At 43.1% G+C, this 27,706-nt stretch overlaps 1 protein-coding gene across 1 annotated transcript in view; it reads left to right on the forward strand.

The window, feature by feature from the left end:
• Nucleotides 1-27,706, forward strand: part of ENPP6 (ectonucleotide pyrophosphatase/phosphodiesterase 6) — a 126,578-nt gene that overhangs the window by 63,616 nt on the left and 35,256 nt on the right. The window contains exons 2-3 of the mRNA XM_009207945.4: nt 1,420-1,599; nt 24,366-24,477. Of these exons, the coding sequence (XP_009206209.2) occupies nt 1,420-1,599; nt 24,366-24,477 (292 nt within the window). The remainder of the gene's footprint in view (nt 1-1,419; nt 1,600-24,365; nt 24,478-27,706) is intronic.

Consider the following 27,706-nt stretch of genomic DNA (forward strand, 5'->3'; position numbering starts at 1 on the left):
AATTATCCCCTGCAACAGGGTGAGCGAGGGTCATCATAATTCTGAAGTTATGGCTGCAACCTGTCCTCCTTCTCAGACCCAGCCCCGGGAAGCCTGGCTCTTTTACACAGAGGACCCGCTGTTGAGTATTAAATTACAAGCCACTTGAGGATGGGCATGGCATTTACTCAGATTGGAATCTCTACACCTATCACAGCCTACAATTCACGGAACTATATATATAAGAGCACTGAATACATGTTAGTTGAGACAATAAATAAAATAACTTCCTTAACCATTGCAGAAATTGCTCAACATCTTAATTTTATTTTTTAATTTTATTAATCTTTTTAATGTGAAAGTTTTGGTCAAGATCAAAACACTAATTCTATAGCTTTGGGTAAAAAACATTTTTTTGGGGATCTCTGGGAGCATAGTAGCATAGTTTGTGGCATGCCTTGCTTTCTGGGATAAAATGAAAGTTTTTTCCATTTGATATTTTTAGTGTCTATTTTCCAAAAAGTATTTTATAATTTTTCTTTGTTTTTGTTTAAAAATAAAATTTGGGGAGGGGGTGGGGAGAAGAAACAACAACAGTAAAACAAAGAAGAAAAGCCACTTGATTAAGCATAGTTAGGCAGCTCAGTGAAGCATGTTTCATCCCGGTGCCAAATGACGCTCACTAAAATTGCAGCAATTTTTGATGCACTTGCCAATGTTTGTGTTATTTTTACTTTAAAGATGTAACAGATTGCTCCAAAATAAATAATTTAAGCCTAATGTTTCAAAAGAGTCCAAGCGTTTGCGTCTCTCACTTCTGGCTTGTCTTCTGGGACTAAGCTGTGCTCAACAGAACCAGCCCTCGTTTCTATATAACACTGCGTTTGGAGGGTTGTTTTCTTGCTTTGTTTTTCAAAGTTGAATCTATTTTTCGCCATTCTGTTCCAAACGTCATAGGTTTTATCACTGTTCAGCACTGAAGCAACAGCTCCTCTTATCTAAGAAAGGAAAGAACAAACGCTGTAACAGCTAGATTCCTGATCTCACGGGAGGAGGGTTTGGAGGGTGCAGAGAGGGCTCTGGAGTGAGAACCGGAGACCAAGTCTCAGAGGAATCCACGGATGTCCATGCTAATTCATATTTAGACTTCAAGCTCTGCACACAGTGTCCTCAGTGTTACTTAAAACAGCTGACTTGACAGGGTGACGTCACTCAAAATGACCCCACCCTCCGTCAGTTAGTGGACATCTTACTGGATTGTCTATCTTCATGGTACAGCTTAAGAAAAAAAATCTAATTTTTTTTTAAAAGTCAAAAGCAAATCTTTATGCTGTTCTGTACTTCCTAAACGATCATGAATGGCTTCTATGATTAAGGAACAAAGATGAAAATAGAAACCACCAGAACTGTAAACTGACAGCTGTGTTCTCATTGACATAGGCCGCCACTGTGAAGTCCATCAGATGATCGGGAACTACATGTGGGACCCCAACACCAACAAGTCCTTTGACATTGGCGTCAACAAAGACAGCCTGATACCTCTCTGGTGGAATGGGTCAGAACCTCTGTGGGTCACTCTGACCAAGGCCAAAAGGAAGGTCTACATGTACTACTGGCCAGGTGAGTGTGGACATCCATTCCAAATCGCAAATCATCGTAGAGTCTCCAAGAACAGTCAGTGTCAAGTTACTGTTTGAAGACCAAGCCGTGGTTTGGAAAATGGGATCTTTATTTAAGAAATATGCCTTGGCCAGGCACGCTGGCTTATGCCCGTAATCCCAGCACTTTGGGAGGCTGAGGCGGGTGGATCACCTGAGGTTGGGAGTTCGAGACCAGCCTGTCTAACATGGAGAAACCCCGTCTCTATTAAAAATACAAAATGAGCCAAAGTGGTGGTGCATGCCTGTAATCCAAGCTACTCGGGAGGCTGAGACAGGAGAATTGCTTGAACCCGGGAGGAGGAGTTTGCGGTGAGCTGAGATAGTGCCATTGCACTCCAGTCTGGGCAACAAGAGCAAAACTCCATCTCAAAAAAAAAAAAAAAAAAAAAAGAAAGAAAGAAAGAAAAAAGAAAAGAAAAGAAATATATCTTATGGGCACATTTTTCTAAAATGTATTTTTAACTCTCTAACATCATACTGGACATAATGCTATTTCCTGATTCTCTTGACTTAGCAAACACCACAGAATAGCTTGCTTTTTTCATGTGCAAAATGTTGGATATACAGGAGAGAGAAATTATAGGGTGCTTATTGGCTTAAAAAAATAGTGTACCATTTCTATACGTGTTTGAACTCCTCTACAATATTGGAAAGATAATTGAAAGCACTCACTATTTTTTGGTAGTCCATGAAATGCAGTCCCTTTGTGTTAAGACTCCTGAGCTACACCCTCGCTCAACGAGGTAAGTAGTCATGTAAACTGCCTCGGCTGCTGTGAGAAGTCCTCGGGATACCCTCATCTTGGTCACTGAATATCTTTCATTGAGGATGAGAGGGTTCAGTGATAGCAATATAACCGGCTTCCCATTGTCTTTCCATTGGTGGGATTCATTATTTAGGTAAGTGGGCAGTTTACCTTTCCCACACACATGGCAATAGACACTTTTTTCGTAATTTTCAATGGTGTCATACTGATGATGGCCATTATGGAGGAAGATACCAGGGGAGGCCTAGAAAGTTGAAGGCATTATGAAGAGCAGCCTGTAGGAGATGGGGTGAAGTGGCTGAGGGGGTAACACTGGTCTGGATTGAGGACAGCCTGAAGGGTCTGTGAGAGGGCAGTGGGTTGCGAGATGTGTGGTCTGTAGGGAGGGACAGTGGAGAGTGGGGTGGAGGCCCACAAGGAGTGCCTAGGCCTTCGGCAGGAGTTTGGAGGATGCTGGATGGAGGTGGGTGTGTGGGGAGCTGTTGGGGCACTCCAGGCTATCCAGCTGTCAGAGGTGCACGGAACACAGACACATGGAGACATCGGAGGGCAGCCCACCACCCAGCTGCGGCGCAGCGCGTGCCCCAGAAGCTGCTGCAGAGCAGTGGCCATACCCGCAGGTGAGCTTCTGAAGGCCAGGGCAGGCTGCATGAATTCACAGCTGGGCCGAGCAACAAAGACATAGCTGGCATAGGCTCTCCCAGCAGACACAGTTTCAGGGGGATTGATCACAGTTTCTTCAGAAGACACCTAAGATTCCCTCCATAGCAGCCATCTCGGCGACGCAAGACACTTTTGAGCAAAGGAAGAGTTTAGGAAGATCCCATTATCTTACAAGGAGACAACTTTTCATGGAGGTGACTAGATTTAAGGAAGCAAGTCAGTGCATGGACCAGGCCCATCAGGCTTGCTGGAGGAGCCAAACCCAGGGGTGAGTTTGGCTCTTCTAGCAAGTATAATGAGGTCAAGGCACAAGGATTTTGTTGCACTTTGAGGTCATTCTCAGAGGCATTATTATCAACAAGTTCATACATAGGGAGGAAATGGATTAGGCACACTGCATTAGGGACCACCTGGAAACAAATCTAAGGACCATCAAGATAAATATGGCCAATACCATGGGGGTCATCTTCCGTGATATCTGGTTAGTTTGACTTTCTCTATCTTGGAACTTAAGTTTTTCCTGCTTTGCAGAGCACACCCTCACACACAAAACCTTCCTGCCAACACCCCTTGAGCTCCCTCCACATAATATCTCCTAGACAGGGGCTTTCAGCAGCCAGGATGCCAGTGCTACGGCCAAGTGGGAGGAGATCCTACCGAGGGGCAGCTGCCGTGTTGCACTCACTTCTCTCCGCAGCAGTACAGGGTATTATTATTATGCTTTATTTCCTTTTGTTTTTGAGAGTTTCACTCTTGTTGTCCAGGCTGGAGTGCAGTGGCGTGACCTTGGCTCACTGCAACCTCTGCCTCCCCGAGTCAAGTGATTCTCCTGCCTCAGCCTCCGGAGTAGCTGGGATTACAGGCTTGCACAACCACACCTAGCTGATTTTTGTATTTTTAGTAGAGACAGGGTTTTACCATGTTGGCCAGGCTGGTCTTGATCTGCTGACCTCAGGTGATCCACCCGCTTTGACCTCCTAAAGTGCTGGGATTACAAGCGTGAGCCACTGCTCTAGGCCTTTATCTCCTCTTATATATCATTGAGTGTCTAAAGAAATCTGAAAGCTAATTTGCATGAAAAATATCTTGTTGCTCCTCCAAAACAGCTCCTTCAGGACAAGAAGGGACCAATCTCTTCCTCTGATCCACAGTCTAACAGCTAATGGGATGTGACAGAAATGCTTTAAGATCAGTTATACTGTTAACTGTCAGGAGGAAAGAAGCTATAAAGATAGCCTCCTAGAGTTTCCTCAGTGACCTAAATGGAGATTCACTGAAGATCTGGCTGTGTTGAAGTCGTCATAGATATAGAATAAAGTCTCTAGTCTCTCAGACACTGTCTAGTCCTTCTAAACTGGATACTCAAACGAAGCACTCAGAGAGCCAGCTGTCTCCGCTGCCAGCCCAGCAGGGCGTGCCTGGCACCCTCTCATCTTCCTGGGGGGCAGCTGCAGTATTTCTGGTCACTGCTGTCATTTTTGTGTCCACCCTGGTTCCCTCCAGCCTTAGCCAATAGCCCAGTAAGCACTCATGTGTCTCTGTAAGATTAAGCGAGTTGCAGGGGCATTTCTTCAAAACATGACTTGATTGTATTTTTCTTCTTAAATCCTCCTTTTCCTTCTCCACTCCCCACAGGATATTGTACAGACCTCTTGGTGAGGTCTGGAAAATCTTCGTTGCTCTAGTGAACTGGGTTATGACACGCTGAGTCTCGCCATTAAGTCAATATTTAGAAGTGCAATTTAGAAATGGCACTAGTTCAAGTCTTCCTGTCAGGTAGATAAAGCAGCAGGCTGAAAAATTGATGCACAGTGAAGAGTCCAACATACTCCACCTCAAGTCTTGAGGCGTTTAATATCGTTCACCAGGCCCTTTAGCACCCCGCCCAATGTTGCCATTGGAGTGCAGGGAGAAATATGCCTCTGGAAAAGATCCCAGGCCCTAAGTCAGAGTAGGCCCCCAAAATCAGCCAGAAACTGTATATAGGACCCCGTTGTGTTCTGCAAGGAGTGAGAACTGAGTGTGTGTTGTTCACTCACTCAATCCCTCCACCCTATCCTTCTAGTCTAATGTTAAAGGAATTGGTGGGAGTGGAGGGTGGTGAGGAAGAGACTCCAACATTCAATTCATATTGGAAAGCAACCCAAAGCAGAGAAGAATTATGGGAGGAAGGAGGAAAAATAGGGAATATGGGAGAATAGTAAGATATGGTGTAGAAATGCAGCTTGATATCTTTGGATAAGCAGGGCTACCTTACATGGTAGCAGCAGTTTTTAAGTTTATTCTTATGACTATGATAAAATACAAAAAAGGAATAAAAAAAGCAACTTTTTAAGAGTCTGTGCTTAATACTTTTTGGAGTTCTAAATTCACATCTCCCACCATGCATTTGGCAATGTTAACTCCCTACAGCCAAGCAGTAAGGAGGACTTGGATGCAACCACTCATATGCTCCTGGAATGGGGCTGGGTGTGGGTCTGGGCTCTTCTCCTGGCCTTTTCCTGTCCAGGGCAGGCCTTCAGACAAATAAGACACCTTCTATGTAGAGAAAGATACATTTGCACCTGGCTTCCACTCCCACACTTTCCAGCAGTGGGCTGGGTGGGGAGTTAGTGGGTGGGCATTTGACTCAGCTTCTATCAAATTTTGCTTGTTATAATCAAGGTGATGTCATCTGGATAATAAGAGGAATGCATTGGCTACTGGTCAAGAATTACAGGTCAGCTCCAGCCTCTTTCTCTTTCTTGCCATGGTAGGTCCTTGACAACCTTCAGTCAGGCTGATCTTAGAAGCAGAGGCTCAGGCACAGGGAAAATCAGGAGCTCAGCATTGCTCATACAGAGGTGTGAGTAAACCTGACAGCTAAGTCACGGCCTCTATGCATGTGACACCAATCCTCTGGATAAAAACTGGATTTTTTTTCAGGCAGATGTCAAAACATTGCAAACACAAGTGGTCTGGATATCCACTAGTTTTTAAATAACATTACCAGTTTGGCATTAGACTTTGTGATTTATGTAATTTTAGGACTGAAAGAGGCCTGAGTCAAGGCATAATCTGCTGGTTCCTGCCCTCATTAGTCAAGAACCTCTTTAGGAAACTGATAAAAACTGTAGACGTCTTTCCAGAAGAATGCATCCACATCCACTACACTCACACTTTTGTTGTCATGTAGGATAAGAGATTACAATGCTGAGGATTGCCAAGTAGTCCTTGATGTGATAACACACACATGCTTATGATAGTTAATTGATTTGATTTTTTTAATGCAATAGAAATGTGTTAAAAACTCATCGAAGTATCAAATGAAACCTAAACTTCTGCAATTAATGTTGTCTGGCAAGGGTAGGCTTGGGTCAAAATTCTGTAAGCCTCTTTGGGTTGAATTCACATTGCATCATTTCCTTTGTCAGTAACTTCAGCAAGATCTGCATTGCTGATGTTGTCTTTGACAGCAAGAAAAGGATTTCAAATTCACATCTCAAGAGTGAGATTGTCTCCACAAAATGATCCTCAAAAGCATCCTGCAGGGTTTCTGGGCATCGACCGTTTCTGCTGCAGAGAAATGGAAGAGATGCTGCCTCTCTGGACTGCTGTCTGCCGAAGTGATTCCTCCAGTGTTCAAAAGTTTTTATAGCTGTCTAACCACATCCAATCTCCCTTTGCAGGATGGTATCTTGGCCAAAAGAGTGCATAGTTTTTTAGCAGCATCCCTTATGTTGATTAGAAAGTCTTAAAGAGAAATCCAGGGACGAGCATCCATCCTTCAAAAATCATGGCAAATCCATTTCTTCACAAAACATCTTTAAAGGGTGTGACTCAAGGCCTTGGGATGAACTCTCTGGAGACAGCCATGAGCAAAAGCAGATACAGACCCTCCTCACCTGCACTCCCTCCTGAGAACTTACCATCCAGTGAAGGAGGTAGACAATCTAATACTTATCCAAATAAATGTATAAGTACAGTTATCAAAAGTACAATCATGAAAAGCAAGCATGATGACATCATCTAATAAGGAGTCCAGCTCCATCTGAGAGGGTTAACAAAGGTGTCCTTAGAAAGTGACAATGAGGGCATGGGTAAGGTGGGAAGGAGACCCCAAACCCAAGGAGCAGCAGGTGCTAAGATCCTGGATAGGGTGGGAAGCATGAAAGTTTCAAGACACTGAAAGAAGGGAGGAGAGGTGTGGTGTGGATAAGGGGGAGAGAGGCTGAGGCCAGGCCAGGCTCTAACAACCAAGTTGAATACTTTTTTTTTTCTTTGAAACAGGGTCTTTCTCTGTTGCCCAGGTTAGAGTGCAGTGGTGCAATCATAGCTCACTGCAGCCTCGACCTCCTGGGCTCAAAGGGTACTCACACCTCAGCTTCCTAAGTAGGTGGGTTGATAGGTGCACCCCTCCCCACCCCGCTAAGTTTTTTACGTTTTGTAGAGATGTGCATGGAGTTGGGGGTGGCAGGGGTCCACTATGTTGCCCAGGCTGGTCTCGAATCCTGGACTCAAGCAATCCTCTTACCTCAACCTCCCAAAGAGCTGGGATTACAGGCATGAGCATCTGGCCCACGCTGAAGCATTTATTCTGATCCTGAAATGAATGAGAAGTCACTGGAAGGTTTTAAGGAAGAACGTGACGGCATCACACTTGCATTTTGAAAGCACTACTCTGGCTGCAACCTGAATGGAATGGCGGCATCCAGGGTGGGTGAATGAGGGCGACGGACGCATCAGGAAGTCATTGTGGAAACCTGGGGAGCAGGTGAGCATGGCTCAGACTGGGTAACAGAAGTGGTGAGAAATGGCTGGGTGGGAGGCACCCTTAGGAATTGGAACCTGCTGACGGATTGGATTTGGGAGTGAGAGATTGGACGATGACAGGAATGGCCCTGGGCTTCTTGCTCACAGAACTGCACAGATGGTGATTCTTCACTGAATCAGGCGTGGCTGAAAGAGGAGCAGTCTGGAGGCAGAGGGACATCAACTCGGAGTTGGCTCTGGGACGTCGAGCTGCCAGGTCTGAAGCTCAGAGAAGAGAGCTGGAGATACAAAGACGTGACTCAATGGCGCATCAGAGGTCAGCGCAGCTGTGGGAATGGAGAAGTTTACCCGGGGAGAGTGCAGAACTGGAAAGAAAAAGGATCCTGGACACAGCCTTGAGGAAATCTAATTTTTAGTAACCAGATGGAGGAGGGTGAGCCTGCAAAGGACACCAAGGAACAAAGGCTTCAGAAGCAGGAGAAGTCCCAGCAGAGCTGTGAAAAGCAAGGGAAGGTAGCATCACTCTGCGTAGCCATCTGATGAGGGGCCCGTCCCATCTGAGAGGCAGGGAAAGGCTTCTCTGAGACAGTGACACTACTTGACAACTGTTGACACACACTCGTTACAGAGGCCAAAAGGATGCAAGACGGAGTAGGCATCGTGAGCATTTAATGTTGCTGAGCATCACGGGGACTGCAAAGGAGCATCTGCATTTATTAACAGCACAACCCTGGCCAGCTCTGGACTTTGCGGCTGTTTCATTTCTTTAACATTATGATTTCTGACTTTGTGTAACAAGGATGCATTGTTTTTATAGCAAGAAAAACAATTCAAGTTGTTTCAACTAATTTCTTTCTTTTTTTTTTTTTTTTTTGAAACGGAGTCTCTCTCTGTTGCCCAGGCTGGAGTGCAGTGGCACAATCTCAGCTCACTGCAACCTCCGCCTCCCAGGTTCAAGCAATTCTCTGCCTCAGCCTCCCGAGTAGCTGGGATTACAAGCACCCGCCACCATACCCAGCTAATTTTTCTATTTTTAGTAAAGACGGGGCTTCACCATCTTGGCCAGGCTGGTCTTCAACTCCTGACCTCATGATCCACTTGTCTCGGCCTCTCAAAGTGCTGGGATTACAGGCGTGAGCCACTGCGCCCAGCCGTTTCAACTAATTTCTAAACATCATTAGTCAACCCTTGAAAATTGGCTGAAAATTAACTGGGATATACACAAAAAAGAGAGGACAGGTGAGTAACAGCAGACAAACTAAACCAAAAAAAAAAAAAAAAGCTTAAAATCAGAGAGTCATGAATATTCCTTTTAAACCAAATTATTGTGTTGACCAAATTGATGTGCTAACCAAATTATTTCCAGCCAGATTGCTTTGTTCCAAATTCGTTTCAACACAACTGCATAATACTCCATTCATTCTTGGGCAGTCACTGGCCCCTGTGGGTTTACAGTAAGGAATTCCCTGACATGCATCGCATATCTACCGGAGGTTTTCAAACTGCATTCACTTGCCCTCAGCTTCCCAGTCAAGTTTCAGGGGCTCAGGGGCTGGAGAGGCAGGAGATATCTGGGATTCCTTTGGGAAAAGGTTTCTCTGAAAAACAAATTTGGAAATCAATTGCCTATGCTGTTCACTAATGTGTTCATTCCATGGTGGTTTTCTTGTGTGGCCTGTGTACCTGACACATGGGACACAGACAAAATGTGCCACAGCCCTGCCACCAAGAAGCTTAGAGTCTAATCACGCAGCCAGGTGTGTCAAAAATCATTGCATCACAGCACAACACGTGCAGCGGGCAAAGGAGACCAACCACAGGCTTCATCTCGTCTGCCTGGAGCTGTGTTGTGACGACTTCTTAAAATCAGTTGAGTGCTATCTCAAGAATGGAAAACAATATGTGTCATTTGATGCTTTCATGTTGAAGGAAAAAAGAAAGAAGAAAAAGGGGAGAGAATAGAAAGGAAAGGAAGGAAGAAAGGAAAGGAGGCAGGGAGGTGAAAGGGGAGAAACAGCAAGGCAAAGGAAGGAGGAAGGGTGGAAGACAGAAGATAAGGCAGAAGGGACTCGGGAAGGACAGGCGTTCCTTAGGTAGGGTGCACGAGTCGCTCCACGTGCAACCCTGCACTCAGGCGCCTGCAGATTAGAACAAGTGAACTGTGTTTTGGGGGCTCTCCTTGAGGCAGTGGCTAGGCCAGCGCATGAATGCGGGAAGGCCCTTCTCAGGCTGCTCACCTCTTCCTCCTCCTGGTGCTCCACCTGGTCTTCCCTGCTCGGCCCAATCCTTCCCAGGGCCTGCCCTTCCTTCCTCAGTGCCCTCTGTCCTCTGCTGAATTTCAACCAGGGCCAGGACCATGGGCTCTCAGGCCACACACTGTTTCATCCTGACACTCCTCGGTGCCTTACATAAAGGAACCATGAATGCAGGATTGTACCCCAGGGTGGGACCCAGTGAGGAAGACCTTGTTCTCAAGGTCAAGTGCCAGCTACGGATCCTGGGGTCTCTCTGTGTCCTGCCTGCTCGGAGCTTGTTTAGGGTGAAGAAGCTTCCTTCCCATGGAGCGTGCCGTCTGACCTGGAGCAGGCGCTGGTAGTGGGGCTCAGGAGCTGGGTGAGGCGGTCCTGCCACCTCCCTTTGCCTCCTACCTTAGTTAGGCCATTGGACTTGACCTCAGGCTCCCTGGGCAGCCTTGGCTGCTCCAGACACCTGCAGAAAGAGGGGTCTCTCCAGAGAATCCCAGGGGAAAGGCTGCCCCCAATCCCCTCCACAGGACTGGGGAAGTAGAGGCTGAGGGAACATGCAGGGGGAAGTGGGTGGCAGGGCTGCCGTTTGGGGCTGTCTGACCCTAGTCCCAAGAGAGGTCCTTGTACCAGGACCTGGTTTCTGGCCAGGTCTGGAGAGGGGCTGGCACTGCTGGGGCTCCCGCTGGCCTTCCCAGCTGTGCCAACCCAACTCCCCAGAGCACAGTCTGGGGTGGCAGACTGGGGGGGGAGGAGTCCTGGCAAATTAAAGAAGGGGGCTCCAGGTTGGTACCCCCATATTAAATTGGCCCTCAGAGGAGAATGCCAGAGTCTGGGGCGCTTGGTGAGTGGGGCAGCCTGCACTCTTTCTGCATCGTCTGCCTTCCTCCTAGGCCTAGGCCCCATTCTGTGTCAGCACCAAACACCTCCTACAGCAGGAGTGTGGGCTGCGGGACCAGGGGGCCCTGCCAGCCTCTGCTGCACCTTTCCTAGCTGAGTCTGTGGGCTCCCGGCTGTCTGATCCAGAGTCTGTTGGAGGGACTTCGCTGTGGTGGAACAGAGAGGTGGCACTTTTGCCTCACCTGAGCCCTTTGTGTGCAGAGAGCTGCGCCCCCACCTGCCTGTCCCTCCTGTTCAGCTGTAGTATTTCCAGCACTTCACTGGGGCACTTGGGGAACTTCAGGGCAGAAGATTTTTTTTTTTAAAGCCAGAACATGGATTCCAGATCCGTGCAGTCACTCATTCACTGCGAGGCGTGCAGAAGTCCCTTAGCCTGTCTCTGCTCTTCCCTCCCTGTCTCCGCAGATCCTGCACTAGGTTGCAGAGGCACAGAGGGCAGCAGGAGCCCTGTTCCAGATTGCCCAGAGAATTCTGGGATAGGCCATGAGGGCCAGCGCATGACAGGAAGCGGGGCTCCCAGGAAAGGGACGCATAGGGGGAGAGGCCACCAGGTCCGTGCAGAAGGGGAGGAGGACAGAGCCTGACCGTGTCATGTCTCAGGGCTCACCCACAGGACTGAGGCAGAGGCAGAGTTCATTGAAAAGGCCACAGGACTGGCTACGCCATGAGAGCCGGCGCCGGGCTGCTGCCCAAAAACCGCAGAGAAGAGGCTTTGCAGGGCCCACAGGCACTGCTCCCTCCTCACCTCGGCTCTTCCTGTGAGCGGCTCAGAACCACCTGAGAAGCCTGGGAGACCATGAGACTCTAGTAGACATGGGGAATCAGGTCATTTGTAAGACGTGGGAATCAGACTCAAATTGGAGGGGTGAGGGAGGAATTCCTAGACTGGGGCAAGAGGTTCAGCAACCCTGATGAGCTCTGCATTAAAGCACCTCTCGGCATCCTGCATCCCAGGTAGGTCCAGGCTGCTGTGATCCAAGTGCGAGGAAACCAGCTCCTCGGAGAAGGAGGCTTTGGTCAGGAAAACCGTGTGGTGCAGAAAGTCGAGAGGGCTTCCTTTGTGGGAGGCGCGGAGTCACCGTAATCCTTTCAAGATTGAGAAGGTCATGAGGCACGTGCCTCAGACACAAAGACCCTGTGGGTCACGTGTGTCAAGTGGCCTGCAGGGGCCGTAATTCCAGTCATGGTCATTCATTCCTCTCACCTGGTCCCACTCGGAAGAAGTGCAGTCCCTCCGTGAGCCAGGGACTTTTCCTGATCTAAAGCTAACCAGCAGATAGAGAGATGAAAGCGTGGCCTTTGGCCTCATTATGCCTGGCTGTAGTTTCACCACCTGCCTCCCTGAAGCTGAGACTCAGCCTGGGTACGGCACACATTCCCTCTCATCTTGGTTTCCTATTAGTCACTTTCTGTGCCCAGTGGGTCATTTTCAGTTGAGTTTTCAGAGTCAGCGCTAATGGATGAGTTGGTTCTCATCTAATTTGTCTTCCCCAGCTTGCTCTCACCCCTGCACACAAGGCCAGTCTGCAGGGTCACCCTGCGCTCAGGCTAGCCCACCCCCTTCCTCCCCGCATCAGAAGGGAGTCACTGCCAAAGGTCCCCCAGCCCCGTGGGCAAGGCCGACCCCAGGAAAAGTGTCTCTGAGATCAAAGGCCGTGCTTTCCCCCAAGGACTTGTTCCCACAAGCTTCTGTGCCTCAGATGTATTTTCCTGGAAAAGGTTACATGCTTTTAAGAGAGTTAATTGGCTTAGCTGTTTTAATAAGCTCTCTTGAGACATGTATTCAACAGTTGCACACCTGTCTCACATCACATAAAATGCAGCGCACAGGGGTTATTGTTACAAGATGTGTCAAAGTTGGCAGGCAGCAGGAGCTACACTTGGAAGGGGAAACCTAGGCTCTAGGAAGTTTGGAGAAATGTAATTTTTATGGGCTCAACTCGGTGGTCCTTGGAGAGAGTTGCCAGAAGCGAGTCTCCTTCAGGACGGCAGTGTGCACGGTGGAAAGTACCAGAGCTAGACCCGATGGCTGGCAGACCGGGAGACCTTGGGACGTTCACTTCTCCCATAGGAGGCTTTTGCTTTCTCAGCTGTAGATGAAGGGGTTTGAGGTACGATGGCAGGTACAGCTGTGAAAGCTGTTAATTGCACAGGATGCCACATCTATGGGGGGCATCGTCCATATTGTAGACGTTACAGATTTGCATATTTGTGTTGACAATTTTTGGTCCAAGCCAGTAAAGTGTTATGAAAAAAAAATGAAAATAATTTTCTAATGGGTGGAAGTTGTATGTTTTGAAGAAGAAATGCCTTATTATTAGTATTATTATTATTTTGAACGAAAGCCCACGGGCTTAGCGATGGCTGTCATTGGTTGTCCTTTAAGTTCTCACTAATGCTTTTTTTTCCAATCAGGATGTACTTATTAGGTTGTAGGAGAAGACTGCCCGAGGTGGGAATACCCAGCAAGAAGGCAGACTCTAGACAGAGATAACAGTAGGTCCTAAAAAATGAGCCCTAATTAAGGGCATTTCCCTGTAATGCGCCCTGGGAATGATGAGGAAACAAGACAGAGTAAAGCTAAAACATGCCCTTAAAGTTGTCATGAAATCAAAATCTTGCCCCAAGTCCCTGATTAATGTTTGAAATTGCACAAGGCAGCCCATCGCCCTTGTTGCCGCCTTCTCCACAGATCCCTGAGGCAGAGATTCAGAAAGCCCTGCTTTCTTCAGTTGTGTTGGGATGACTTGCAAGCTCTCAGCTGACCAGATTCCATGCTCCCTGTGGAGCCATGAAAATGGCCTGGAGGCAGCAGCCTGCGAGGTTGAGCAATGCTCGCCCACTTCACAGATTGAGCCTGTGGGAGATACAGGAGAGCGGCCCGCAGACTCCTGATTAGACAGCTACCTCCTGGGATTCACACAACACTCCCCCTCCAGTCTGATTTCCATCAGATAAAGACTAGAGAAAACAAAACAGAGCTCCCACGCAAATTCACCTCGGAATAATTAACTTTGCTCCCTCTAAAACTTTGCCGAATCTGAAACTGCTCTCTCTTCCACGCTCCGTTTCGCTGCCATTGTCATTTATTGCTGGCCGTTGCCTTTGCCAGTCATTTATTCACTCTGGGTTTTAACATTAGAGGTAAGGGCAGATGTTTTCCCCTTGGGGATTTCACCACGGAGAGACCATTCTACAGAGACACAGCAGAAGGATTGCACCTGTCCAGTCTCCATCCACTTGGGTGGTAGTCCCATCCCTTCTCAGAGACACAGGACTTCCACTCAAATGAACGGTGTCTGCAGCACTTGCATTCAAAGCACCTCTGATGGGTGGTGCTTCTCACCCCATTATCTGAGTCTGTAATCATCCCAGTAGATCGTAATTAGGATGTCCTACGTGCCCTGGCTTCGAAGTTTCTTCCTCTCTCTGCTCTGCACGTAGAGCTTTAGTTGGGGGATAACCTTGAAGAGAATAACTTACGCCACTGTCAGACAGATTTCACCTCTTACCTCCAGCTGTCAACATCACTTCCGGCCCAGTTGCTACCAGGACATTACAGTTCCCATAGAGTGGAGCTACTGCTGCCTCGTTTCTTAGTTCAGGAGTCTTCAGACTTGATTCCCAGGGATTTCCAAGAGCAAAATTAGTTTTAAAGAAACCAATTCTAAGACCCTCAAAGTCCATGTGTATTGCTAAAGTCATCCTGACTAAAACGTGTTCTTTACTGTTTTATGTAAGAAAAAGATACCTCTCACCCATCAAGAATCTTACTAAGGTGCATTGCCACAGTATGTAAATGCCTTTGGCACCAGACAGATGGTTCAAAATATTGATGCGAATGTTGGAAAGCGAGTGAATCCAGTAACAAAATAACAAACCTTAAAAGAGAAGATATTTCCAGTGCTTGCTTTTACATTATTTAAGAAAAACTTAATTGAGCTGTCAGCTGAAATATTGTTTTCAAATGTATGATGATAGATCACTGTGCAATTTTGGCATTCAAAGAAACAGTTCAAAGAATTAAATGACATTGGTACAAAAAACTCCTTCTATTTCTATATATTTATTTATGTGAACAACTTTCTCAGCACTTACATTTAATGACTAGAAATAGCATTGATTCTGAACTTGTCTCATTCCAGAAATCAGTCATATTTATCCATGAATATACAAATTGGTTTTTTAAAGCACACCTATTTCTTTCATTAAGACATACATTTCTAATAAAATGTAAAGATAATTTCTAAAATTACAACCTTTTATGTTTAAAAATTATTTGTTGAAATGTGGGCTTCTAGTTGGTACAATGCCCAGCTAAGTTGTTTTGAAACAACGCATCTCTCCAGGAACAACTAGAAGAGCTGCTGGCCTGCATGCATGTGTGCATGCATTTATGTGTGTGAGGACCAGAGACAAGCCAAGATGTGGAGAAAGAGCTGCGTCTGGCGGCAATGGTACCCTGTCTCTCCTTCAGCCAATGCTGATCACGAAAGCAGCAGCTGAGAGGTCAAGAGACATGGCAGCACTACTGGATAGGGGAAAGGACAAAAATTGGAGTTCAGGGCCCACCAAGGAAAAGAAATCTAGTAAAAATCCCAGACTTTCAGTTGGAACAATAAAAAGCAACACCCTAGCACTAAGAATAAGCTAGAAATAGACAAGGGGGAAGCTGTCATAAAGACACAACTAAGCTTCAAATCATCTTAATCCTTGACTGAATCCACTCTGGATTAAGGTAGTCTGCTGATAGCCTAAATCCTCACCATGAGCAAAACTGTGTGCTTACTAGAAGATAACTATATATCCTGTTAAGCAGTATTTACAGTTTTGTGTATACAATATGTATTCAATTTAAAGAAAAAAAAAAACAAAAACGGAATATAAGAAAACAAGGCCTGACTGAAAAACCAAGAGAGAGAAACAAAGCAGAATAGACCCAAAACCACTATAAGCCGGGCACAGTGGCTCACACCTGTAATCCCAGCACTCTGGGAGGCTGAGGCAGGTGGATTGCTTGAGGTAAGGTGTTTGAGACCAGCCTGGCCAACATGGCAAAGCTCCATCTCTATTAAAAATACAAAAATTAACCAAGTGTGGTGGTGGGTGCCTGTAGTCCCAGCTACTCAGGAGCCTGATGCAGGAGAATTGCTTGAACCTGGGAGGCAGAGGTTGCAGTGAGCTGAGATGAGATTGTGCCCCTGCACTCCAGCCTGGGTGACAGAACGAGACTCCATCTCAAAAATAAAAGAACTATGATAAAAGACTAAATCACAAAATGGAGACCTGCAGTAGTAAGTTAAAATCTTTTTTACAAAGGGGACTCTAGAAATAAAGAGAGAGCTATCCAGCTTCAATGTGAAGATGCAAAAGGATGAACATGGCAGAAATGCATGTAAGAGACATGCGGTATGTAGTGAAGGGGTCACAGCAGGAGAGGGAAAATGGGGCAGAAGTAATATTTGAGTAATAATAATTGAGAATTTCCCCAAACTGACAAGAAATACCAAACCATACATTCATGAAGTGCTGTGAAACACAGGAAAGAGCATCATGGATTTCAGAACTGGTGAAAACCAGAGACAATGAGAAAATCTTAAAAGAAGCCAGAGAAAATTGTTCAGTGGGGCAATAATAAGACTGACAGCTGACTTTCTAACAAAATATTGGAATTCAAGGAGACAATGGAATGAGATGCTCAGAATGATACGAGAAAACAATGATCAACCTAAAATTCTATATCAAGTGAAAATATCCTTCAAAAATGATAGCACAGTAAACTGAGATAGCAACCATAGTAAACATAGAGATAGCAAACTGAGAGAACTTATTGCCAGCAGGCCTAAAGTAAAGGAAATACTAACTTCTTTAGACAGAAGGAAAATGATCACAGATGGAAGCACAGAGATGGAGGAGGAAATGAAGAGTAATAGAAAGGGTGAGTGTGTAGGTAAACTTAAATAAATAATAATACTAAAAGTCCCTTTTTTGGATTAAAATCCAAAATTTAATTCTCATGTAGAGAATTAAAATACATGACAATAGAAGCACAGAAGATGGGAGAAATGTAAATTTCAGAGTTAAAGTGTCTGAATGTTCTTGCATTTTCTGGGAAGTTGTGGAATGAAATTTTATATTTTAATATTTTAATAATTTTAATTTTTAAAAAATTTATTTTAAAAAAAATTAAAAATTTTAATAAATATAAAATTTAATAGACTTTAATAGACTAATAGACTTTAATAGACTAATATTTCCATTTTTATCATCTCTGGGGCCCTTTGCAAGGAAGAGGTTAATCAAAATGTATAAATAGCAAACTAATAGAGGAAGGAAAATGGCACAATAATAATAATGTATACTTTATTCAAAAGAAATTAAAGAAGGAGAGAAAAACTATCAAATGTGTGATGGATACAAAATGTAGTTAACTGGCTGATTTAAACACAAAAATATCAGAAAATACATTAAATGTAAATTTTTATTTTTTTCACTAATGTTTTGTTAAATATTTTAATGAATCAGAATATATGTAGTGTTCCATTTACAAAAAATTCAAAACAGCTGAAGCTAATGTACAGTGTTAGAACAGTATTCACCCTTGGGTGAACAGTGATGAGAAGGGAGCATGAAAAGGCACCCATAAGTGATGACTGTGTTCTATTTCCTGACATGGATACTCAGTATACAGCTGCCTTCACCTTTTAAGGATTCACTGAACAGTATCCTTATGAATTATTCACTTTTTTGCATCTATGTTAAACTTTGATAGAAATTTACTTTAAAAACGACTATCATTGGAATGGATAAAACCAAAAACTAATATAGGCTACTGATGAAGACATACATTAAATATTAAGTATGCAGAAAGTTGAAAGTAATCGCATTTTTAAAAGACACACTGCACAAAACACTAAGAGAGCTGGTGCAGCTATAATAACACTAGGCAATGTAGACTCTAAGCCGAGAATGTTTTTAAGTTAACGACTATTCATGTTGATATAAATTTTTATCTTCTAAGAAGACGTAACAGTGTAAATAGTAATGTTCCTAATTACACACTCTCAACATAAATAAGTCAAAAATTGGAAGCACTAAAAGGAGAAACAGGTAAATTCACAACAATAGTGGACTTAAATACATCTTTCTCAATAACTGATAGAATAAGAGAGCAAGAAGTTAGAAAGATACAGAAAATTTACATAATTAACATTCTTACCTAATTGAATTTACTAGAACTCTGCACCTAGCTGCTGCATAAACGTTATTTTCAAGTACACACAAAACATTTATCAAAAATGGCCATATGTTAGCCATAAAATCTCTCTCAACAAATTGAAAAGGTCTGAAATCATGAGAATGTGTCCTATGACTGTCATGTAATTAAACAGTAATCAATAATAAAAATAAAACTTTAAATCTCATACATTTGGAAAATCACCAGACTTCTAAATAACTTTTGATTCAAAAGTTATTTTGATTCAAGTAATTGTGAAAACTTAGAAAAATCTTGAACTGAGGGATAGTAAAAATGCTACTTACGATGTAGTGGCTTAAGAATAATGCAGTTAAAGTCATCCTTATAAGGAAATTAACAGGCATACAAGATGCATTAGCTAAGAAGGCAAAAAGTAGTGATTTGTCTCCAACTCAAGGCAACTTAAATTATCCCCAAATATAAAGAAGAAAATCATGAAAAGCAGAAATGAATAAAATAGAAAATAAACATACAACAAAGAAAATTGACAAAGCCCCATTTGTTTTTGGGGAAAAAAACCTATTAAAATGGATGCAAACTTGACAAAGCTTATAAAGAAATAAAGAGAGAAGACACAAATAGCCAATAATGAAATGAAAAAAGGGACATCAACAGAGAACCTGTAAACCTTAAAAAGCCAGTAATAGAGTATGAAAATGTTACACCAATGTATCTGAAAGCACAGATGAAACAGACAGATTTCTAGGGAAAACATCACCAAATCACAAAAAAAGAAATAGAAAATTGGAATACTTCTATATCTGTTTTTAAATTAAATCTTTAAAAACCATTCCTAAAATAATAACCTAGTATTAGACACCTCCACTAGTGAAGTTTTCAAACATTTAAGGAAAAAATAATAGCAATCTTACAGAAATTCTTTCAGAGAATGCATAAAGATAAATCGAGTCAGCCATGGTGGCACACACTTGTAATCTCAGCTACTTGGGAGGCTGAGGCAAGAAGATCCCCAGAGTTCAGGAATTCAAGACTGGCCTGGCCAACACAGTGAGATACCAGCTCTTAAAAAAAAAAGATAAAAGATAAATCACTACCATAATGAGGTTAGCATAATCTTGATACAAAAATGTGACAAACATTAAAAGAAAGTAAAATTACAAGACAACCTTTTTCATGAACATAGAAAAATTAGAAACAAAGTATTTGCATCCTGAATCTATCAATACATAAATAGAATAATATATGCCAAACAATTGGGTTTATAAAAGGAAAACCTACGTTTAACATTTAAAAATCACTCCAGCCTGGGTGACAGAGTGAGACTCCATCTGAAAGAAAAAAAAAATCAATCAATATCATTTACAACAGTATTAGAATGAAAGAGAAAATCATTTAATCATTTCAGTAGATACATGAAAAGCAATTGATACAATCCTAAACTAAGATTTATTAAAATAAAGTTGGGTAATTAGTACACTGCACCCTTAGCGTGATAAAGGATATCTACCAAAAAACAAAAAGCGACAGCAAACATCATAGTTTATGGAGAAATGCATTCAGGACTATGTAAGGGTGCCTTCTAGCATGACTTCTATTCAGCTGTGTACTGGAGGTCCTTCGGGGGAGCAGGGGAAGATGACAGGGATAAAAGTAAAACAATTAAAAAGGCAACAAACTGTCACTATTCACAGATGACTGTTTTGGAAAAACCCCAAAGAATTCACTTTTAGAATTAATAAGAGGCATTTTGATACAAATTCAACATTTAAAAATTATTGTATTGATATCAACTAAAAACTGAGAAAAAATTAAAAGGTCAGTACCATTTATAGTAAATTCAAATACGTGAAAGATGGAAGAATAAATCTAACAAAAATGGCTCAAGAACTTAATATCAAAAAGCATTTAAAGAAATGTAAAAAGGCCTAAATAATTGGAAAAATACATTATGTTATAAATTGGTAATCTTAATATTTTATCAGTTTTCTCAGAATGGATCTACAGATTCACTGTAATCCCAATCAAATCCCAACTGTGTGTGTGTGTGTGTGTGTGTGTGTGTGTGAATTGAAAGATTGATTCTAAAATTTATATGAAATGCAGAGACTCAAGAATAGCTGAAACTATTTGGAGACAGATGAACAAAACAGGAAGATTTACTCCATTAATAGATACAGACCTATTTTAAACTACAAAAAGTAAGACAAATTGTATTTCCGCAAGAATAGTTAAATAGACTGAGGGTAAAGGTCAGAAATTCCTGAAATAAACCCACAAACATATGATCCAATATGTGACACTGCCACAAAGTGATAAAGGATAGTCTCCAAAAAATTATGATCGATCAATTGGAGATTATATATATATATATGTATGTGTGTATATATGTGTATATATACATCTTCTGACTCCTATATATGTGTGTGTGTGTATATATACATCTTCTGACTCCTATCTAATACCATAAATGAAAATTAATTCTAGGTAATTCCTGATGGATTGTAGATCTAAATGTAAAATGGAAAACATAAAGCTTCTATGTTTAGAAAAATTTGGAACTGAAGAAAGAAAACATAGGTGAATATCATCATGACTTTGGATAAGAAAAATATTTCTTAAGCAGGAAAAAATAGCACTAACAATATAGAAAAATGACTGATGAAGTAGTCATTAAAATTAGAAGCTTCTCTTTATTTTGATACGGAGTTTTGCTCTCGTTGCCCAGGCTGCAGTGCAATGGCACAATCTCAGCTCACTGCAACCTCCACTCCCTGGGTTCAAGGGATTCTCCTGCCTCAGCCTCACAAGTAGCTGGGAATACAGGCACACAGTACTACACCTGGCTAATTTTATATTTTTAATAGAGGCAGGGTTTCACCTCATTGGCCAGGCCAGTCTCAAACTCATGACCTCGGGTCTTGCTTTTTTATTCAGTCTGACCCACCTCTACCTTTTAAATAACAAATTTAGTCCATTTATATTTGATGTAATTATTGATATTGTAGAGTTTAAAACTCTCATCTTCATACTGTTTTTTTACTTGTCTTAACTGTTTTTGTTCCTTTGTTTCTCCTTTCCTGTCTTTTTCTCACTGACTGAGTACTTTTAGAATTCTATCATATCTTCTTTATTAATCTTAGATTTTATTGTGTTTTTTCCTAATGGTTATTCTAGACATTTCAACACACATCTATAACTTATTTATGTCTATTTTAAAATAATGTTACTTCACAAATGACATGAGAGTTTTAAAATTTTATTATATAATGCCATTTGTCCACATATGCACTTTTTATATTCTTATTGTCATATGTTTTACTTTTACATATGCTGTAAAGTCCATAATATATTGTTACCGATTTTGCTTTAGTCAATAATCTTTTTTAAAAATGTATTTTATGTTTAAACTTTCTCGCTGATAATTGTGCCATCTATGGATCTGCTTCTGTTGATTATTTTTTCTCTTAATTATGGGGCACGTTTTACTGTTTTTAACATGTTTCATGATTTTTTATTGTATGTTGGACATTGTGCAAGAAAGAACAATAGAGATAATATGGTAAATAATATTTTCCCCAGAAAGACCCTATTTCTTCCTATTTCATTCCTCTAGGGTGGCATCCAAATCAATCTAATTTGTAGTTGAGCTGGCCTGGGCTTTCTTGAAGATTTAGTTAGATTCATTTTTCCACCAGTGTCACAGGTGAGAAATGATAGGGATGATCACTTTAGCAAGTCTTGCCATTTGTCCAGTGCTTTACATAGAGAATTCATGCTGCCAACTTCCTGGGTCACTGAGGAATTCTTTTTCTTTCCAGCATTATCTACAGCTTTCTGCAAGTTGGAAGATCCCTTTCCACTCTGATGTATGTCCTTAGTCTTTGATGAACTGTTGCTTTCCACTCAGTGAAGAGTTTGTGTACTTTGGGGAAATTTATCTCAATTCTCCTATCCTACCTTTAGCCTAGGTAGCCACTGTAGGCTGCTGCCATGATATTTGGTTAAATTAAAATTAATTATAGTTTTTGAAAATAAAGAATTCCATAGCACTGTAACAACAGCTCTACAGCTCTACATTGACACATACTGCCTCTACCTGTACTATAGAATTTTACATGTAATTAATCAATAAAAATAGTTTGTATTCTACTTTAACCTGAGGCAAGGGTAAATTTCTCAAGTGAACTGTATTACTATGCCAGTGTTAAGTCCAGATTCATTTTATTTATATAGAAGTATTAAGAGAACATCTGTTTGATAACATTAACAGATATATATATTGTTGCTCATACCAAAAACATTTATAGTTTTATATTACGTGCAAACACCAAAAAAGAATGCCATTTCTTTTATCTTCAAAACCATGATCATACCTGCATTACTTACAATTTACATACAGATGTGTCAGAGATGCTAGAAGCAGACACCTGGTCACATTGTACATGGCTGTTAAACTTTTAAAGGGTAGGTGATATCTTATTTGCCTTGGGGTTTCTGGCACTGAGCACAAGGTGGATACAGAAAAAATAGCTTGGAAAGAGCAATAACATTTCACAAATCACCTTCAACAATAAAACACTGGTATGTAAAGTGATATAGTCATTCAAGATTCCACTGACATTTCTTACTCTAATGAATATTTTCCTGGAAGTCATGAGCAGTATTTATTTCTGGGTCACCTAGCCTATTTTTTCCTCTCAAAAAACATGTTTTGGAAAAGGAAGCTTCGTGCCTTCTAGTTCTGTCCCAGTTATTGTAGGGGCCCTTGCTCACCCTGAACCCAACATATCAAGCAGAAAGCACTAGGGTCTCCCACGACACACGCAGGTCTTGCTATAGTATGCCAGATGAAGGGATGCTTTCTGGAGGCTGCCCTATCGTCTTTTAAATCGGCTGTAACCAGCTGGCAGGTGTTCCCAGGGGTGGGGTTGATGTGCTTCCTGATAGAGACTCCTTCCTCCTTTGCTCCTGCACTCCCTCTTTGTCCCACTTTTACTTACCTCACCTTGGAAATCATTTTCCCTGGGCTACAAGAAAGAGCAGCATCTGGTCTCCTGGCATCATTGTCTGGCATTTTATGGTACTTACAGTTCTCTACACATACAGTATTGCTCCGAAGTTCTCTGAAGGTTTGGTCAAGCTGCTGCCTTTGCCTGGAACGCCCTCCCAGCCCACCTGCATCCCATTGCCATGACTACATCTACAAAACTGAGCCCAACATTGGGACCTGAGGAAGGCTTTCAGGAGGAAGTGATGCCTGAAGTCAGGGCCCTTCATCTGATTCACACAACACCCAGGAATTATGCACCTCACTTCACATACTACACTGCTTTCCTGTGTCCCCTCCCACTAGACTAAACTCTGGGATGCTCCCAGAAGGAGACCCTACCTGATCCATTTCTGTTTCCACTATGTCTGAACATAGTGACTAGGTCACAGTAAGTGCCCAATAAATATTTACCCAACTAGCGGAAACCGAGATGGGCACATCCCTCTCCTGTTCTATGTTCTCCTAATATGGATGGGTGTCCCCTCTGCAGAGCAACTACTTCTACTTGTCCAGGAGTCTGGGGCAGAAAAGCTGAGTCTGTTCACGTCAGAATGAGTTTGATTCTTTCACTCTATTTTGGGCGAGGCAAGGATGTGGCTCAGACCTCTTGCTTGAACTCACTGATTTTTAGCTTGCCAATTTGGTAGAGTACCTCTAAGTCCAGTTAGCTTTTGTATAATGCCACAGGATAGTGAAATATTTATTTTATAATCTTCGGACTAATCAGATACTACCTAATACTTGATTCTAAAAGAGGCAAAGGTACACTAGAAGACTTTCATGAAAGACTTAGATTCATGAAAAACCTATTGAAGAAACTTTCAATTGAGGTATTTGTATATATTGATTAATTGTGTTTTGTTTCAAATTGGGAAAGACAGTTGTCTAATTTTTGCCAATCTCTGACATGGGGCACCAGTGTTGCATAGGAGTGACATTTGAGAACCTCTGCTCCAGTTATGCAAAATTGCAGTTGAATACACCACCTATTAGCAATAAGTTATTTTAGTTCATAAAAAATACACGTTTTTATTTTTTATTTTGACTAATGGTGTTTGCTTCCTGAAATAGGCTCATAACTTGACTTTGCTTATTGAAGAGAGTAACTATTTGCCATCTTTTTCCTTCTCAGGCTGTGAGGTTGAGATTCTGGGTGTCAGACCCACCTATTGCCTAGAATATAAAAATGTTCCAACGGATATCAATTTTGCCAATGCAGTCAGCGATGCTCTTGACTCCTTCAAGTAAGTGTCCCAAACACACCATTTTCTTCCTTGTTTCCAGGACTGATCATGGATCCTAACGTGAATGAAGAGGGCTTGGTGGCGGTGAAATCATGTCTCAGGGAGTTGGTGAGCCTCTTGTGTGGTGACCGCTAGCTGCTAGTAGGGAGTAACTGCGAGCAAGTGATTTTGGGCAGGGGCAGTCTCTGGAAATGTTGAATTGAGAGCAGGAAAATCCCTAAGGGTTTGAACCTGCTTTTTGATGTTGTTAAACAATGGAGAAACAATATGAATGGCATCATTTCCCTAAGCATGATTCAGTGACCAATCGTGTCTCTGAAGGTACCAATAAGTATTTGGCAAAAAGGAAGGATATGTGGTTAAATAAGTTTGGGAAAATTGCCTACCCTACCCCTTTCTTGGAAATGTACAAAACTCATGGGTATATTAGAACACAGAATCTGTTTTTTCCCTCCCACATGGAACCATGACACACAGTTGGAAAAATGTAGGAATTAGTAATGCTGTCTTGTATAGCACACACAAGACTGTCAAGGAAACTGATCGAGACAGTTCAGGACAAAGCCTCGTCAGTCTCAGAAATCTCCGGAAGCAGAAAGCAAGGTGGGAGCCCAAGTGGGAGTTTGCATTAAGTAGAGATCGGCTACCGAGAGGCTGTGGATGTTGGGGGCTCTTGAGTTTCCAGGAGCGGACTTGAGGTCACTGTGGCCACCGAATGGGTTTCCTGGGTGCCTCAGGCAGAAGACCTGCCATAATTAGAGCAAAGAGACTGGGGACAGGACCTTCATTCCCGCCAAGAAAAGGAGCCTGGTTCCGAACTGGGCATATCCGAGAACCAACTTACCCAGGGCACAGTGTACAGAGCACTAGCACAAGCCACATGAAATGGCCTGTCACGAAGACCGCCCCAGATCCAGAGCTGACCTATCATGGATTTTCTTCTTGCCATGCCCCTCCCACACCATGGCGAACAGCAGCCACCCCCACAGAGCAGTGAAAGCAGAAAACGGCACCCTGCCTTCACTGCTTCTTAGAATGATTCCACTTCCATGAAACCTATCAAGAGGGTCCAGGGAGGTGGGGGCACATAAAGGTTCATGCTCTCATTGATGGGTCAGAGAGAAAACAGGCTTAAAATACATCGAAATGGAGAAGTACTTGCCCGTAAGTGCTGGAGAACCACACAAGGATGACCTGGATATTGCGCTGCAGTCTAGTTTTGTGCGAGTGAAGCAGAATAGCACAGCACGTGCAGCAGATGAGTGGGGCTGGCACTTGGACATTGCTCTATGTCTAACCAATGCTGTTTCCAACATATCCAGAACGCCAGCCGTCCCTACAGCCCATGGCTGTGCCAAATATGAAAATTTGGATTAGAGTTGCCATACAAATACCTCCAAATAACCCAACAGTCTGGCAATGTCATCCTTTTTGCATTCATTTTATCTTAACGGCCGATGGATTGTCACTTTGTACCACCCGGTGATTCACAGGGGGGTGAGCACAGATCGCACAGCCATGAGAATCCCAGGTTGGCACTGGCTTACTAGCTGGCCCGTCTAAGCAGACTTCCCTGTCCTGAGAGACACCAGCATGTGGCGAGGAATAAGTGCTGGGCTCTGTTTCCTCTAGAGAAGCTATGGAAGTGCATCCTTACCTTGGAGAACATTTAGGAATGGCGAAGGTTTTGGTGGTGGTGGTGGTGGCGGCGGTGGTGATGGTGGGGTATGAGTGTGTGTCTACCACAGGTATTAGGTTCCACTAGGAAGAAAAGGCTACACAGAACCGGAAGCCCAGGAAAGAGTCTCCAGCTAGACCTCCACTTAATGTGCCCTGGCATTACCATACTGCCCAGCTTCACATATTTATATTGTGTTCTATGTAGATGGCGTTGAGCTCCATGGGTTGGCATTCACATGGTTTACAATAAGAATGATATCCCTGAAGCAGTGAAGGCCTGGGTTGGATGGAAACCAGGCCAGTGCACTTGTCTCATGGGGTCTTCATGTTGCCAAAGTTAACAGGGCCACCAGAAACAGCCCCTTTGGGTAGTAGGTGGAAAGATGGAGACCCACTGTCTCTAAAGCTAGGCAGCTCTTGACATGAGAGAAAGAAAAGAATAATAATAGGCTGGATGATACTACCTGTGGAAGACAGTGAGATGACTTGGGTCTCCCCTGAAGACACAGGAAGCCCCTCCTTCAGCCAACCTGAGTGTTGTTATTAGAACATGTCTCGTTACCTTCTTACAAAGAATAATAAAGGTCTGAAAGTTGTGGGTCAACATTTTTCTTTTAAATAAATCTAACCTTTGTCCCCTTCAGGAATGAGGTGAGTGAGGAAGATGTCCAGTCTAGAACAGTCTAGACCAGTCAAGAGCACTTTGCCCGTAGTAGCTTGTCCATGCAATCATGTGGCTCAAAGGAATCATTAAGTCTCTTGGTATGTGTGTCTAGCGAAGACGTAAGATTATTGATCTGTCTGTCAGAGACCCCTAAAAGAGGAGCGTGTCTAGAATGCCGCAGCTCACCTCTTGACTTCTCTTCAGCTCTACTGCAAATTCCTAACTACAATTTGAGGACCACTTGGAGCTTTCATACATGAGTGTCCAAACATGCACTCACATTTCTCCAAGTCACTACAAGACTCACAGAGTGTCTTTTTTAAATCCACTTTGCTATTAGCTTGAGAGACAGAGAGAATGGAACCCAGGATAGATGGGCTTTGACAGAAAGCTGGAGAGGCTATTAAGATCTTGAACATAGAGGTCTGCCCAGGGACATTTCAGCAGAGGATCCAGGTCAGCCTGTGGTAGGAAGGATAATCCCTCATCCAAGTTTGATCCAGGCCCTGCCTTCCAGTGTTCATAACGCATTACTGACTCCAGACATATGCTTGTGTAATGCTACCTTTGAACTTGGACAATTTCTAGAATAGGGAAAAGGAGGAGGGAAGGGAATTAGTGCTTTAACAGCAATCGGCTAGTATTGTGTCAATGGGCTTTATTTCCAGTAACCCACTTGGTTCTCACGTCTACGGTATCTTGTGGGCATTTCTCTCCCCGCCTTACAAAAGAGGCCACTGGCTCTCTGAAGGTTAAATACTTCTCCTTGGACCTCACAAGCCAGCCAGTGGTGGAGCCAGAGCCCAGCTCTTTCTACAGCAGCTTAGGGCCTAGTCTCTGGAGGCCCGCTTTGGGGACGCAGTGACTGAGAACTGCTCTAGGGTC

The sequence above is a fragment of the Papio anubis genome, chromosome 3 (assembly GCF_008728515.1).
Source record: "Papio anubis isolate 15944 chromosome 3, Panubis1.0, whole genome shotgun sequence".
Classification (NCBI taxonomy): domain Eukaryota; kingdom Metazoa; phylum Chordata; class Mammalia; order Primates; family Cercopithecidae; genus Papio; species Papio anubis.